The 16,863-nt window shown below is 43.7% G+C and overlaps 1 protein-coding gene across 1 annotated transcript; it reads left to right on the plus strand.

Moving 5' to 3' along the window:
- Positions 1-15,937, plus strand: LOC311108811 (saccharopine dehydrogenase-like oxidoreductase). The gene is made up of 12 exons (XM_084151578.1): positions 1-457; positions 5,134-5,246; positions 5,619-5,699; positions 6,060-6,189; positions 6,593-6,642; positions 7,075-7,205; positions 7,445-7,562; positions 9,903-10,022; positions 12,096-12,152; positions 13,047-13,158; positions 13,337-13,418; positions 13,893-15,937. Exons 1-12 carry the CDS (start codon positions 265-267, stop codon positions 13,987-13,989), a joined length of 1,284 nt encoding a protein of 427 aa, XP_084007704.1. The 5' UTR covers positions 1-264; the 3' UTR covers positions 13,990-15,937.
- The last annotated feature ends 926 nt before the right edge of the window (positions 15,938-16,863 follow it).

Here is a 16,863-nt window from a genome sequence, read left to right on the forward strand (position 1 = left end):
GCATAATATCAAGCGTTGGACTAGAGCTCAGTCGACTCATGCAAGATTGCTGCGCAGTTTATGTTTTCAGTCAAAATTCGAGTTATTTCGGATAACATTATTATGCCTACCCATGTGGTTTTACATATCTCAGCTTTAGTATTTCAATATCGATATTTTTTTTGGCCTACGTTGCAGTAATACCGAACGCATTGGTTAACATTGTAGTTTTTGCGCGTCACGCTGCGTAAACTAGGCTACAGTAAACTGAAGTTTTAGTGCACAATGGCGACTGTAACCTCTACCAGACCTTATCACATTATCATATTCGGAGCCTCCGGTTTTACCGGGCAGTTTGTGGTGGAAGAGGTAGCCCGGAGCGCCTTAGAAGGACCCAGCGGTTCTCTGAAATGGGCCTTGGCCGGGCGTAGCAGACAACGGCTGGAGGGAGTTCTGAACCAAGCCGCCGAGATGCTCCGTACGTGTTTGACACTAACCAGAAAAGATAAGCGAGTGCATACTGCCTGCTGCCAGTTGAATAATGATTTTATGTCAAGCATGGTTTGACTAGGCTACTGTATAATGATTAACAGCGGCAACGGTTTCAGTTGCCTTTAACCGACTAGGCCTATAAACTCTTGCACTCTCAAAAAAAGGTGCTAGTAACAAAGGGTTCTTCAGTTTGTCTCTGTAGGGGAACCCTTTTTTGGGCTGTGGAGAACCTTTTAATAACGGTTCTTCTAATAAACCTTTGTATAACAATTTGTATGGTTCTTCATTGTACTGTAAAAAAAAAATAAAAAAAAATCCCGCTTTCTGGTTGCAGTGAAAATATGGTAAACCCTTAGGAAAAACAATTGCAGTCAGAGTGCAGTAGAACTGCAGTACACGCAAATACTGCGTCCAAAATAACACCGTTTTTTTTTTTACTGCAGTTATTCTGCAATTACTGCATCCAAAATACCATAAGTGGACTGCAGTAACTGCACTTTTACTACAGTTTCAAAACTGCAATCTTTTTTTGTAAGGGAGTATACAAAAATATACTGTATTTTTAGAGCTGGATTAAGGTGTTATTTCTGTAAGTGACAGTATGCTGCTGTATTCTGATTACTTGCGAGTCATCCTCACTTGGGATTTGAACTCACAACTTCTAGGTTGCCAGCGACAGTAGTGTGCAACTGCAGCCTGCAAATCGGGGTGTTCCTGCATGTGGGCATTCACGCTACCCCCCTTGAGCATCCCATTGGTTCATTCATTAACCCCCCCTTCATTCGTGTGAATGTGGGTCAAAAGGGTAATAAAAGTATTATCAGAGGTTTTTTGCCCCCGCCTACTGGAGTCTTTCTTACTAGCTAGCGGGAGCGAAACCGGTAGACAGTGTCCTTCGCTCCTGCCTGCTGAACACCTGCCCTCGCCATAATGAACAGAACTGCGGGAAAACAGTGCCCAACAAGTGGGGGCAAATGACACTGTCTACCGGTCGCTCCCACCTCCCGCTAGCACAGCAGGTGGGAGGCTGGGGTGACACTGTGCTAACTAGCTAGTTAGCGACACCGTGTGCTAGCTTGCTAGTTAGCTAACACACAGTGTCGCCCCCGCCCACTGTGTACCGGAGAAAACCGTGCCCGATAGGCGGGGGCGAATGCCCCTCTCGACCGGTTTCCCCGCCTTCCGCTAGCACAGCAGGTGTGAGGTTAGGGCGACACCGTGTACAAAAAGAGATTGCCGTTTTGAAAGTGCTGTAAAAGTGCAGTAACTGCAGTCGACTGTGGTATTTCGGACGCAGTAATAGCAGAATAACTGCAGTTACGCTGCAAAATTACTGCAGTAAAAATGGTGTTATTTGGATGCAGTATTTGCAGCATACTGCAGTTATACTGCGCTCTGACTGTAATCTTTTTTTCGTAAGGGTAACAGGATAGTTAGTGACACTGTGTGCTAGCTAGCTTGCTAGTGACCCAGCACACAGTGTCGCCTCCCGCCTGCTGTGTACCAGAGTCCTCCTTAGGACTAGCTGGCTAAGCTATCACACAGTGTCCTTCTTTTCCGCCTGCCGAACACCTGCCCTCGCCGTCATTAACAGAACTGCTGGAAAACAGTGCCCGACAGGCGGGGGCGAAGGACACTGTCTACCGGTGTATGGCTAGCTAGCTACCGTTGTCGCCCCCACCCCTTCTTATGTGGGGTTTATAGGCGTCTGGGAACCAACGTTATTGTGCATTAACCTACTGTACTGGAGCGTCCCCACCTCCCGCCTGTCCTAACTTAAAAATAACCAATAGAAGTATAAAGAGGGGTTCCAGATGCACGAATGCCCACATGCAGGAACATGACTTGCCTGCTACACCACCGGGTCTATGGGTATGATAGAGATGGTTAAAGATGCACTATGCAGAAATCTCTCAAAAATTCTAATAGTTCGCCTAATTTCAGTTTATATGACAAAACAAGCAAGTATAGTGTAAAGAATCTAAACCACTGTGAAATATATTTTCCATAAAGAAAAATATTGTATTTTCAGCTTTTTGAAGCTGGTGTACAAAACCGAAAGTAAAAGATGCAAAAACTAAACTTAAGAATGGGAAGCATAGAAATAACGCACATAGACAGATCTACCGCTTCTTAGATATTCTTTCAATGAAAATGACAGATCTATAACTCACATTTCTATGTGAATTTGGTGGGACGGCCAAAAAGTTACATATTGTAGCTTTAAAAGATTAGAACCAATAGACATTCTGTCATTTGTCCCTATGGGGGACCCTTTTGGGTGCCACGTAGAACCCTTAGATTTTTTTTAGAACCCTCTCACAAGGACCCTGGGTTTATTTTTGTTTTGACCCTGTAGGGTAACCCAACTGGGTTCTATGTAGAACCCTCTCATGAAGAACCCTCTTGTTGCAGGATTCTGTTATCTGTCCCTATGGGGGAACCCTTTTGGGTGCCATGTAGAACCCTTTGATTTGTCCCTGTAGGGGAACCCTTTTGAGTGCCATTTAGAACCCTCTCAAGAAGAACCCTCTGGTTCCAGGTAAAACCAATAACAGGTCTACAGTTATACTTATAAGATACTTCAGATGTGCTTATGGCACACACTGTTAGGTACTCGCATGTCGGTTAATACTGGTCAGTACCTTTAAGGATACATATGCGCAAAACCTAGTATAATGGTACATTTTTCTATTCAATATAAGGTACAATCATTAGTGCCCTCTGAAATGTAGGTGGGGGCAGTGCTGGCGGGGGCTCATTAACATATCTGGGTGCATGATCTAAAATATGTTGTATTTGTGCCAACTGTTGTACTAGTTTAAGTTGTTTTATTGTTATGTTGATGAAGGTTGAGCACCTCATCTGTCCACTCCAGTTCTACAATCTTTGTAAGCGCTTGTGACAATCAAGAGCTGCACTGGTAAGAGGTTACTGTGCATTTACCAGTAACATAATGGCAGTTGGCCACCAGGAATTTCATTTGTATTTTTCTACAATTTACTGTCAGCTTGCTGCAAGTAGTTGTTGTAAAATGCACAGTAACTTACTGTGACTGATCTCTGTCGCACTCACTGACCAGATGGTGTGGCAGGATGGTCAGTTGACTGTCAACCAAGAGGTTGAGGCCAGGTGAGGCTGACTTCCAAGTGTGCTAACCACAAAGAATGCTTAGTAGTTGTCAACTAATGTTACGCTTGTAATTAGTAAAGTTCAGTGAAGTACAGTAAGTTACTGACAGCTAGTTGCAGGTAAGTTACTGGCTATTAAGTTACTGTGAATTTTACACTAACTTACTGACAGCTAGTTGCCAGTTAGGTAACACAAAATTCACAGCAACTGCCAGGCAGCTAACTGCCATTAAGTTACTGTGAAATGCAGAGCAGTGTTCCCCAATATTCATTCAAATTGTTGCCACCACTGCAAAAAATATGAAGTAATTTTGTAAAAACATTTCTGTTGCGATGCCCTTTTAAATGGATAGTCGTTGGCTCCATGACTGGAAGTCGATGTGAACAGCTAGCATATCATTGCGCTAACAGTAGTAAAAATGCACTTTCCCCTGCTACCCTTGCCACCATTGCTGAAAATAATCCTAGGGGAAACACTGCACAGTTACCTCTTAACAGTGCAGCTCTTCATTGTCACATGCTCTTACAAAGATTGCAGAACTGACAGTGTTACAGTAAAAGAGGTGCTCAACCTTTAACAACATAACCATCAACCACTTAAACTGGTACAACACTTGGCACAAATACGGAAAATTCAGTAACTTGTTGTTGTTGTTTACTGTACTTTCACTGCAACCAGTAGCGTCTAGTGTACCGTAAAATTAGTGGAACTTTTTAACAATCTAGCATTTCATGGCATAAAGGAAAACATGGAGGAGAGGGAAAGAACAGGATGATTCTTCACAACCATCACAGCAGTAATGAACCCTTCCTGAGCAGTAAAGAACCCTTCCTGAGCAGTAAAGAACCCTTCCTGAGCCGTAAAGAACCCTTCCTGAGCAGTAAATAACCCTTCCTGAGCAGTAAATAACCCTTCCTGAGTAGTAAAGAACCCTTCCTGAGCAGTAAATAACCCTTCCTGAGCAGTAAAGAACCCTTACTGAGCAGTAAATAACCCTTCCTGAGCAGTAAAAAACCCTTCCTGAGCAGTAAAGAACCCTACCTGAAAAATGGTTACACATACCACCCTCACCTCTGACAAAGAACCCCTCAATAACCTTTTTTTTGTTTTGTTTTTGTAGGCGCGCGCAGTATGCACAAGCAGTATCAGTTGTTCTCTATGGGTAAACAACAACACTGCTGAACTTGACCTTTAAACAGGTGTCTTAATATTTAACTGGGTACATAGGGATACTGCTGTTTAATCTTAGTTGATATTGATCCCACTGCCTTGTGACTTGCTTAATAATGGTCACCAGGTCTAATAATGCAAATCTGTCCAAACTATATGATCAGTGATTCAGAGGGGTTGGGTTAAATGCGGAAGACACATTTCAGATGAATGCATTCAGTTGTACAACTGACTAGGTATCCCCTTTCCCTTTCCCTTTCTAAATGCCTATTCCAAAATGGTATTAAGCTATGATTTACTGTAAATGTGTGAGTTTTAACCAATGCATGCATTCAGTACAACTTTGCTCTCTGTTTCCAGGTAAGCCAGAGTTAAGAACTGAAGTTGAAATCATTGTGGCTGATGTTTCCGAAGCAGATTCATTGGCCATCATGTGCCAACAAGGACTGGTAGTTCTCAACTGTGTGGGGCCAGTAAGTCTACAGTAATAATGAGTGTTGTTGTTATTGAGACCTGGGATGAAGGCTGGCCTCGCACAGCTGTGGATCTGGGGTGTCATTTGTCCAGACTCCCAAGGTACTCATGTCCCCAATGATATTTGGAAAGCTTGTTAGGAATATGCTGACTGTGTAGCTGTGTCCACAGGTACTGCAGTATAGTACAGTAGACCTAGCTTTATCAGTGCGTATGGAACATATTAACATGTTCTCAAATGCGAAGGTATGGCAATTTGATAGGGAGATTATACTTTTGACTTTTGATAAAGTGTTGATGACACATACACACACAAGCCCATACCTCCATTAACACCAAATCTTATTAAGTCCTTTTTCTTGTCTCCCCAGTACAGGTTCTATGGTGAGCCAGTGGTTAAGGCCTGCATAGAGAATGGAGCCCACTGCATAGACATCTGTGGAGAACCTCAGGTAGTAGGCTCTGTCATTATACAACACCATCATATTAAATGTCCGTTTTTATGGCTCAATTCAGTGCCTTCACTAGCCTCTACCTCCAACCTAGTTTTATTACTGTCTATGAGAGGCATTGCACTTTACAGAGACAAGGATAGTAGGATGTATTCGGATTTTAGGAGCTTTATGCTCATATCTGTGAAACACATTCAATATATTGGCCAAGGGTGCATCCCAAATCACACCCAAATGGCACCCTATTCACAACATAGTCTGGTCAAAAGTAGTGCATGCCATTTGGGATGCACCCCATGTCTCCCCTACCAGATCGGTTGACATAGTGTTTTTATGGTGGTCTTGTATTGTGGTTCATAGTTCCTGGAGAGAATGCAGCTGGACTACCATAGCAGAGCGATGGATAGTGGAGTGTATGTGATTGGCAGCTGTGGCTTTGACTCCATACCAGCTGACATGGGCATCCTGTACACAAGGAACCAGTTTAAAGGTAGAGAGCTACACTGTTAGTTGGGTTTGTGAATGTTTTTTAAAATGTTTTATAGAGAACAACACTTGTTTGTGTCTCTGGGTTTGTGATGATGGAAGCCATCTGTGAAGAAGATACAATTCTACTTCTCATACTTATTTTTGCCCTTGACATTGCATTTGCAGGCTCTTTCTGCTTTACTGGTGTTTTTCCTGTTATCAATGATGAATTACAGCACCATTTTGGCAAAGAAGATGTTTGTGTTTTTAGCTGAATTCCAAACAGGATGAAACAGCTACAGTACACAATTAACTCACTGCATTAGTACCCTTGTTGGTTTCCAATGAGGTTTCTATCTGTGCACTAGACCAGTCTGTCCTTGAGTAAAGGATATATAATAACACTGTGTCATATCCGTTAACAGGAACACTGACAGCTGTGGAGAGCTTCCTGACTGTACACACTGGTCCTGAGGTAGACAGCTCTATCACTTCCTGTTTCCTACATGCATTATGGGAAATGTAGTCATACATCAAAGTTTGTCAGATGTTTGTAGAGCCTTAAAGTGATCTAATGTTGAGATGATTCCAAGGTCCACACCATTATTTTGTTTAGATCCAGCTATATGCCTCAATCCTGAATGAATGGGAACTGTAGGCACCGTCTAATTTCATCATTTCATTAGACACAACAAATGGCATGGGACGTGGACTCATAAACCACTTTTGAGGTCAGAAAATGTCTGACAAACGTTGGTTTTCGGGCGGACTATCCCCTTTACAATTTGTTTGGTGTCATGGTGAATTCTGACAGACTTTAATTTCGGAGTGAACTATCCCTTTAATAGTTTGTTTGTTGTGATGGTGACTTGGCTAAAGCTTTGGGATGTTCCTTCCTTCCCTGTAGGGAGGCTGTGCCCACGATGGCACATGGCAGTCAGCCATCTACGGCTTTGCAGACAGCGGTTCCCTGAGGAAGCTGAGGAAGAAGTTTGGCCACCAACCTCTCCCAGTTGTAGGAGCCAAAGTCAAGAAGAGGTATTGGCAGATGTCTAATGTACAGACAGTCTGTGTTCATCCATTTGCATTAAAAGTAATTGCATTTTATTGGCATGGCACAGTTGGTGTTGGCAATGCTGAAGTGGATTTAGAGGACTAGTCTATCAATATAGATGAAATGAGTTGATGGCAAATTCTAGAGTGTATTTGGAAGTAAACTGACTTGTGTGTGTATGTGTATGTGTGTGTGTGTATGTGTGTGTGTGTGTATTCCTCAGGGGTAGCCTGTTCTTCAGTAAGGAGATTGACCAGTATGCCATACCCTTCATGGGCTCAGACCCATCGGTGGTCAGGAGATCCCAGCGCTTCCTGTATGAGGAGCATCAGGAGTTACCAGTAAGATCTAACACAACCACACACCTCTATTGCCTGACTGTGTCTGCCTGCATTCAATAACTCAACGATGCTACATTGTTGTCTTGCTTATGCGTAGCTGTTTGGCATGGCAAGAAAACGACCAGTTGGCTAAAGCAGAAACAGACTGGTACCCAGGCTCCTTTGCCCAGTATTTTATCCATCATGGCTAGCCTAAACAACCTGCTCAATACCAAGCCCACTGTCAAACCCCATCTACTGCCACATACAATACCCACTTACAGTTGAAGTCGGATGTTAACATACAGTTAGGTTGGAGTCATTAAAACTCATTTTTCAACCACTCCACAAATTTCTTGTTAACAAACTATAGTTTGGAATGTCTCCTGAGTGGCGCAGTGGTCTAAGGCACTGCATCGCAGTGCTAACTGTGCCACTAGAGATCCTGGTTCGAATCCAGGCTCTGTCGCAGCCGGCCGCGACCGGGAGACTCATGGGCGGCGCACAATTGGCCCAGCGTCGTCCAGGGTAGGGGAGGGAATGGCCGGCAGGGATGTAGCTCAGTTGATAGAGCATGGTGTTTGCAACGCCAGGGTTGTGGGTTCGATTCCCACGGGGGGCCAGTATAAAAAAATATGTATTCACCCATTCACTAACTGTAAGTCGCTCTGGATAAGAGCGTCTGCTAAATGACTAAAATGTAATGTAAAATGTTTTGGCAAGTCGGTTAGGACATCTACTTTGTGCATGACACAAGTAATTTTTCCAACAATTGTTTACAGACAGATTATTTCACTTATAATTCACTGTATCACAATTCCAGTGGGTCAGAAGTTTACATACACTAAGTTGACTGTGCCTTTAAACAGCTTGGAAAATTCCAGAAAATGATGTCCATCGTTATGTTTGGAGGAAAATGCAAGCCGAAGAACACCATCCCAACCGTGAAGCACGGGGGTGGCAGCATCATGCTGTGGGGTTCTTTGCTGCAAGAGGGACTGGTGCACTTCACAAAATAGATGGCATCATGAGGAGGGAAAATTATGTGGATATATTGAAGCAGCATCTCAAGACATCAGTCAGGAAGTTAAAGCTTGGTCGCAAATGGGTCTTCCAAATGGACAATGACCCCAAGCATACTTCCAAAGTTGTGGCAAAATGGCTTAAGGACAAAAAAGTCAGGGTCTTGGAGTGGCCATCACAAAACCCTGACCTCAATCCTATAGAAAATTTGTGGGCAGAACTGAAAAAGCGTGTGCGAGCAAGGAGGCCTACAAACCTGACTCAGTTACACCAGTTCTGTCAGGAGGAATGGGCCAAGATTCACCCAACTTATTGTGGGAAGCTTGTGGAAGGCTACCCGAAACGTTTGACCCAAGTTAAACAATTTAAAGGCAATGCTACCAAATACTAATTGAGTGTATGTAAACTTCTGACCCACTGGGAATGTGATGAAAGAAATAAAAGCTGAAATAAATAATTCTCTCTACTATTATTCCGACATTTCACATTCTTAAAATAAAGTGTTGATCCTAACTGACCTAAGACAGGGAATTTTTACTAGGATTAAATGTCAGGAATTATGAAAAACTGAGTTTAAATGTATTTGGCTAAGGTGTATGTACATTTCTGACTTCAACTGTAGGTACATAGTCCTCTGTAGCTCAGTTAGTAGAGCATGGCACTTGCAGCTCCACGATAGTGGGTTCGATTCCTGGGACCACCCAAATGTGTTTGGTATGGACGTATGACGGTAAGTCGCTTTGGATAAAAGCGTCTGCTAAATTATGTTATTATACTATAGGTACAACTCCTGTCATGTCCATAGTCTACCTCAGTATCTACGTGTCTATCCCCTTCCTTGCTTTCACAACCCCTAATTAGGTCAAGCAACGCTGACTGTCAACATTTTCATCCATTTACTAGCTTCCGATGAAACTATTTAATGAAGCCTCATTTACTCACAAACATCCAATGTGGAGAGAAATTGATTGGAAAGAACCCCTGTCTCTTCATGTGGAGAGAGATAGATGATAATGAGTCATACAACAGCTCCAAGTGATTCATCATCTTTCTCTCCTCATTATCTCTGTGGTGTGTCTCAACACTGCTCCTGGCCAACAATGGTGCACTAAAGATTATAGTGCCTGTGATGTGCCCTTCCTCTACCCTTTCCATGGACTGGGGGAGTACTATGTAGAAGCAGGGGGCATCAGTAGCTTACAGGAGCACGGAGGAGTTAAAAGTTATTTATCGATTTCCCTCCCTCCCCCTTCTCTCCCTCCTTTCCTCTCTCTACTTCTCTCCTCTCTCTCTCCCCTTCTCTCTGTCCCCCTCCCCCCTCCCTCTCTCCCTCTTCAGGTCCAGTACTCTGCGTATGTAGGGGTCGGTGGCGTCTGGTCGTTGATAAAGATGTTCTGTGGTGGCCTGCTCTTCTGGTTCCTAGGGAAGTTCGGCCTGGGAAGGAAGCTCCTCATTACGGTATGTGTCCAAAATGTGCCTAAAATGGCACCCTATTGTCTATATAGTCACTACTTTTGACCAGAGGCCAAGACCATATTCCCTATATTGTGCACTACTTTTGACCAGGGCCCTTAGGGGCCCATATAGTGTATTTATCCACATTAGATGTCTGTGGAAATGAGATTAATCAAGTTTGGTTACCAAGCTTGTAAAGAGAAATTGTCAGTCACAGTTGGTTGGCCTAATTAAGGGTAGTTAAAGGAGTGCAGAAAAGACACAAATGAATGGCATCCTCTTCTTTTAACTGTGAGCCCTTCGCTCAGTTAATCTCCGTGACTGTCAGATCTGTGTGAATATAACATATACAGTGGGGAGAACAAGTATTTGATACACTGCCGATTTTGCAGGTTTTCCTACTTACAAAGCATGTAGAGGTCTGTAATTTTTTATCATAGGTACACTTCAACTGTGAGAGATGGAATCTAAAACAAAAATCCAGAAAATCACATTATATGATTTTTAAGTAATTAATTTGCATTTTATTGCATGACATAAGTATTTGATCACCTACCAACCAGTTAGAATTCTGGCTCTCACAGACCTGTTAGTTTTTCTTTAAGAAGCCCTCCTGTTCTCCACTCATTACCTGTATTAACTGCACCTGTTTGAACTCGTTACCTGTATAAAAGACACCTGTCCACACACTCAATCAAACAGACTCCAACCTCTCCACAATGGCCAAGACCAGAGAGCTGTGTAAGGACATCAGGGATACAATTGTAGACCTGCACAAGGCTGGGATGGGCTACAGGACAATAGGCAAGCAGCTTGGTGAGAAGGCAACAACTGTTGGCGCAATTATTAGAAAATGGAAGAAGTTCAAGATGACGGTCAATCACCCTCGGTCTGTGGCTCCATGCAAGATCTCACCTCGTGGGGCATCAATGATCATGAGGAAGGTGAGGGATCAGCCCAGAACTACACGGCAGGACCTGGTCAATGACCTGAAGAGAGCTGGGACCACAGTCTCCAAGAAAACCATTAGTAACACACTACGCCGTCATGGATTAAAATCCTGCAGCGCACGCAAGGTCCCCCTGCTCAAGCCAGCGCATGTCCAGGCCCGTCTGACGTTTGCCAATGACCATCTGGATGATCCAGAGGAGGAATGGGAGTAGGTCATGTGGTCTGATGAGACAAAAATAGAGCTTTTTGGTCTAAACTCCACTCGCCGTGTTTGGAGGAAGAAGAAGGATGAGTACAACCCCAAGAACACCATCCCAACCGTGAAGCATGGAGGTGGAAACATCATTCTTTGGGGATGCTTTTCTGCGAAGGGGACAGGACGACTGCACCGTATTGAGGAGAGGATGGATGGGGCCATGTATCGCGAGATCTTGGCCAACAACCTCCTTCCCTCAGTAAGAGCATTGAAGATGGGTCGTGGCTGGGTCTTCCAGCATGACAACGACCCAAAACACACAGCCAGGGCAACTAAGGAGTGGCTCCGTAAGAAGCATCTCAAGGTCCTGGAGTGGCCTAGCCAGTCTCCAGACCTGAACCCAATAGAAAATCTTTGGAGGGAGCTGAAAGTCCGTATTGCCCAGCGACAGCCCCGAAACCTGAAGGATCTGGAGAAGGTCTGTATGGAGGAGTGGGCCAAAATCCCTGCTGCAGTGTGTGCAAACCTGGTCAAGACCTACAGGAAACGTATGATCTCTGTAATTGCAAACAATTATATAATATTTTGGTTTCTGTATCAAATATTAAGTTCTGCTTTTCTGATGTATCAAATACTTATGTCATGCAATAAAATGCAAATTAATTACTTAAAAATCATACAATGTGATTTTCTGGATTTTTGTTTTAGATTCCGTCTCTCACAGTTGAAGTGTACCTATGATAAAAATTACAGACCTCTACATGCTTTGTAAGTAGGAAAACCTGCAAAATCGGCAGTGTATCAAATACTTATTCTCCCCACTGTAGTTACTGTACTGTACAGCGATAACAAGAAGAAATTACCTGTGTTGGAGATGGAGGTAGTCAGCTAAATGTTCCAATGAATTGGTTGATGTTTCTGCTCCTCAGTTTCCAGAGTTCTTCTCCTTTGGCGTGTTCACCAAGGCAGGACCCAGCAGGAAGCAGGTACTGTAGTGGACTCAGGCCTGATGAAGACATCAAAACTATGAAATAACACATATGGAGTAACCAAAAAAGTGTTAAACAAATAAAAATATATTTCAGATTCATCAAATAGCCACCCTTTGCCTTGATGACAGCTTTGTACACTCTTTGAATTCTCTCAACCAGCTTCATGAGGTAGTCACCTGGAATGCATTTAAATTAACAGATGTGCCTTCTTAAAAGTTAATTTGTGGAATTTCTTTCCTTCTTAATGCGTTTGAGCCAATCAGTTGTGTTGTGACAAGGTAGGGGGGGGGGGGGGGGTATACAGAAGCCCTCCCGACCTCAACCAAATTGAGATGGTTTGGGATGAGTTGGACCGCAGAGTGAAGGAAAAGCAGCCAACAAGTGCTCAGCATATGTGGGAACTCCTTCAAGACTGTTGGAAAAGCATTCCAGGTGAAGCTGGTTGAGAGAATGCCAAGAGTGTGCAAAGCTGTCATCAAGGCAAAGAGTGGCTATTTGAAGAATCTCAAATATAACATATATTTTGATTTGTTTAACACTTTTTAGGTTACTATATGATTCCATATGTGTTATTTCATGGTTTTGATGTCTTCACTATTATTCTACAATGTAGAAAATAGTAAAAATAAAGAAAATCCCTTGAATGAGTAGGTGTTCTAAAACCTTTGACCGGTTGTGTACATGAATGGCCCAGTCATAGCCATGTGTCTAGTGAGAAGAACATCCATAAATGTTTCATGCTTAGTCAAGTTTTGGATGCAGGCTTTGTACAATGTTGATAACATAACTATGAAAAAAAAGGCACTGTATTCATTTGATCCGTTTTTGGAAGTGGAGGTTAGCATTCATCACTTTAAGCGCTAAGACTCCTCTTCTTTCCTCTCCCAGATGGAGGGAACATCTTTCAGTCTGACGTTTTTCGGGGAGGGTTATATTGAGGGGCTGGACCCGTCTCAGGGAAGACCCAACGCTAGGATATGTACCCAGATACATGGAGCAGGTAATACATTGTCTCTGATTGTAGCCTTGTTTTGGTTTGGTTGTAATGCAGGTCAGGATCATGTCTATTCATGCTCTGTCCAATGTCCACACAGTGCTTATTATTATCTACGTCTTGATTATCATTGGTCTGCTATAGTTTTTGTTGATAAACTATGTTGACTTTCATTGGTCCACAGAGCCTGGCTATGTAGCCACACCAGTTGCTATGGTACAGGCAGCTATCACCGTGCTGAATGAACCACAATTCCTTCCTATAAAGTGAGTCAGGTGCCTCTCTCTCTCTCTCTCTCTCTCTCTCTCTCTCTCACTCTCTCTCGTGAATATATTATAGTTCTACAAAGAATAAAGTCTTACACACTGGTACATCAAATGTGCAGCTATCATTACAATGTAACAGTACAAATATACCGTAATAGACGCATATACAGGACCTAAGTCTCCCGAGTGGCGCAGTGGTCTAAGGCACTGCATCGCAGTGCTAGCTGTGCCACTAGAGATCCTGGTTCGAATCCAGGCTCTGTCGTAGCCGGCCGCGACCAGGAGACCCATGGGGCGGCGCTCAATTGGCCCAGGGTAGGGGAGGGAATGGCCGGCAGGGATGTAGCTCATGGGTAGAGCATGGCGTTTGCAACACCAGGGTCGTGGGTTTGATTCCCACAGGGGGCCAGTATTAAAAAAAAAAATCACTCACTAACTGTAAGTCGCTAACTAAACACTATGTTGTGATTACAGGGGAGGAGTGTACAGTCCAGGAGCTGCGTTTGCCAGGACAACTCTCATTGACCGCCTCAACAGACATGGCCTGGTGTTCTCAGTGAAGAGGTTCTAAAGAGAGGGTCTGAGAAAAGGACTCCTGTCTGTGCCCAATCCCAAATCCAATGTTTGGCTGCTAAATTCTGGTGCTTTTCATGCATCTGGTGGTGGTGGCATTTCTATTATATCTGAGAGGTTAGGATTGGGACTGTTTTTGTTAGCAATATAGAAATTGGTAATAGCTTCACTTTGCCCTCTGATGGGCTAGGTAGAATATTCACCATATTGCTTATACCCATCCAATCCTTTCAGATCTACATGAAGTGGCTTGGGGTAGAAGCGGATGGGTGTTCAGCAATACTCTAACCCCCTATCACCCCCTAGCCCTAGTCCCGCCAGCTCTCGGTGTATCGATTGCTTTACACAATGAGTGCTGTGGTCTATGTTAGAGGAAATACTGGATGTCAATATTAGGCCAAATGGACAAACCTCATCCCCTTAAAGCTGTATCTGTCTCCCCTTAAAGCTGTACATGATCAGCCTTTTTATCAGGCTGAGGGCACAGGCATCCAGACAGCCGGCCACATTGTTACCATTCTAGTCTGAAGTCTGTATCTCTCTCAGGGCCCATTTGAACTGTCTTTTTATGGCTTCAGAATTTGGTCATGCAGAGGTGTCATTCAATCTCTCAGTGGGTTTCAAATCAATTGTCCGTAATACTAGTTACTTATTAGTATTGATAATGTGTAAGTGGGTGTCCTTGACCCAGATTACAGCTCTCCACTTCACAGTAGGATTTATTGGAGGACTCTAGTCTAAGGGCTATTGTGTGGTCTTATAGCCAAGAAAGGACTGTGGCCTATAGGTCTTTATTCTGTGTTATAATTCACATTTTAACACACATATTTTGGCCACAGTGTGTGTGCGTGCGTGTGCTTGTCACATGGCTTTTAATCAGACTAGTCCAAGTGCATTATAAGAAAGACTGGGTGTTTCAGATATTTAAGAATAATACCAGTGATTTATAAACGTGGTGATATTCTGTTTTTGTCTTATAGAAAAATAACAAGCATGCAATACATACTGCTCTGTACAAGTATAAACACACACATATGGTAACCTGAAAATGTAACAACAAAAATCGCCTCAGACCTAAACCATGTTTATAAGCTAACTAAAATGGTTTCAAATGCAGTCTACCAACGGGCATCAGCACATGCAGGACCAAACCTCCCCACTAGGCGGTGGTGTTTCTCTAACTACACATTCCCTTCCCAAGTTCCAAATATTTACACGCCACCAACCAGATGAGCTGTCAGTAAAGGTAATTCGCCTGTTAGAGGAGGCATGGGATGGTACATTGTTTAACCGTAATTAAAAGGCCATGTATACACTTTTAGCTGATATGAATGGAGTAGGAGGGGAAGGAGGGGGGAGGTGGGGTTTATCGTGGGTAGCAGATGTGGTTACATCAATAGGGAGGAGGGCCAAGGTTGGAAGGACCTGGGAGGCATTGTCTGTCTGTAGACTGTGACTCATCCTCCCTTCTCTTCCCTCCTCAGCCTCCCTTCCCTCTTCAGCTCTGTCTCTCCCCTTCCCCCACCACCATCACAACAACTCTGTTAGCAGAGCATTACAGAGAGAGATAGAAAGGGAGAGACAGAGAGAGAGCGCGAGAGAGAAGTGTCCTAGTTCTGCTGTAGTTATACAGAGGGAAATAGACAGTTTGTTCAATGATAAAACTGCGGGAGGGTAATTGTTAAGTAGCGCGGTTAAGTACAGGGTGTATAGCATAGCTAAGAGCATAGCTAAGGTGCACTTTTGCCCTGTGTGTGTGCCTGTGTGTAGCTGAGAAAACGAGAAAAGAGAGACAAAGGAGAATGCAGTGGTTTGTTTCCCCTGCCCTCCTCTCCCTCCTCTCCCTCCCCCACATCCCGCCATCGTGGGTGTGCTGTTATTCATGCCATCTCCCTCACCTTAGCCAAATCATCCCCTTTGTGTTAATAAAGCTGCATACAAACATGGTCTCTTTTTTGCTTTCTTGAGTAAGGCAGCTCCAAAATGCAGGTGTTTCAGCCTAGCTCAGTGCTTTCTGTGGTGGTGGGGCAGCCAGCGGAAAACACAGAGCGTAGGGGTTGGTAATGTTCTCTAGTTGCACAATGATTGGCTCAGTGTTCTGTCACTCATGGGGACACTACAGTGAGGGAAAAAAGTATTTGAACCCCTGCTGATTTTGTACGTTTGCCCACTGACAAAGAAATGATCAGTCTATAATTTTAATGGTAGGTTTATTTGAACAAAGAAATCCAGAAAAACGCATGTCAAAAATGTTATCAATTGATTTACATTTTAATGAGGGAAATAAGTATTTGACCCCCTCTCAATCAGAAAGGGAGTGCTCCTAATCTCTTAAAGAGAGTGCTCCTAATCTCAGCTTGCTACCTGTATAAAAGACACCTGTCCACAGAAGCAATCAATCAATCAGATTCCAAACTCTCCACCATGGCCAAGACCAAAGAGCTCTCCAAGGATGTCAGGGACTAGATTGTAGATCTAAACAAGGCTGGAATGGGCTACAAGACCATCGCCAAGCAGCTTGGTGAGAAGGTGACAACAGTTGGTGCGATTATTCGCAAATGGAAGAAACACAAAATAACTGTCAATCTTCCTCGGCCTGGGGCTCCATGCAAGATCTCACCTCGTGGAGTTGCAATGATCATGAGAACGTTGTGGAATCAGCCCAGAACTACACGGGAGGATCTTGTCAATGATCTCAAGGCAGCTGGGACCATAGTCACCAAGAAAACAATTGGTAACACACTACGCCGTGAAGGACTGAAATCCTGCGACGCCCGCAAGGTCCCCCTGCTCAAGAAAGCACACATACAGGCCCGTCTGAAGTTTGCCAATGAACATCTGAATGATTCGGAGGAGAACTGGGTGAAAGTGT

Source organism: Coregonus lavaretus (genome assembly GCF_964263955.1).
Source record: "Coregonus lavaretus genome assembly, chromosome: 33".
NCBI classification, from domain to species: Eukaryota; Metazoa; Chordata; class Actinopteri; order Salmoniformes; family Salmonidae; genus Coregonus; species Coregonus lavaretus.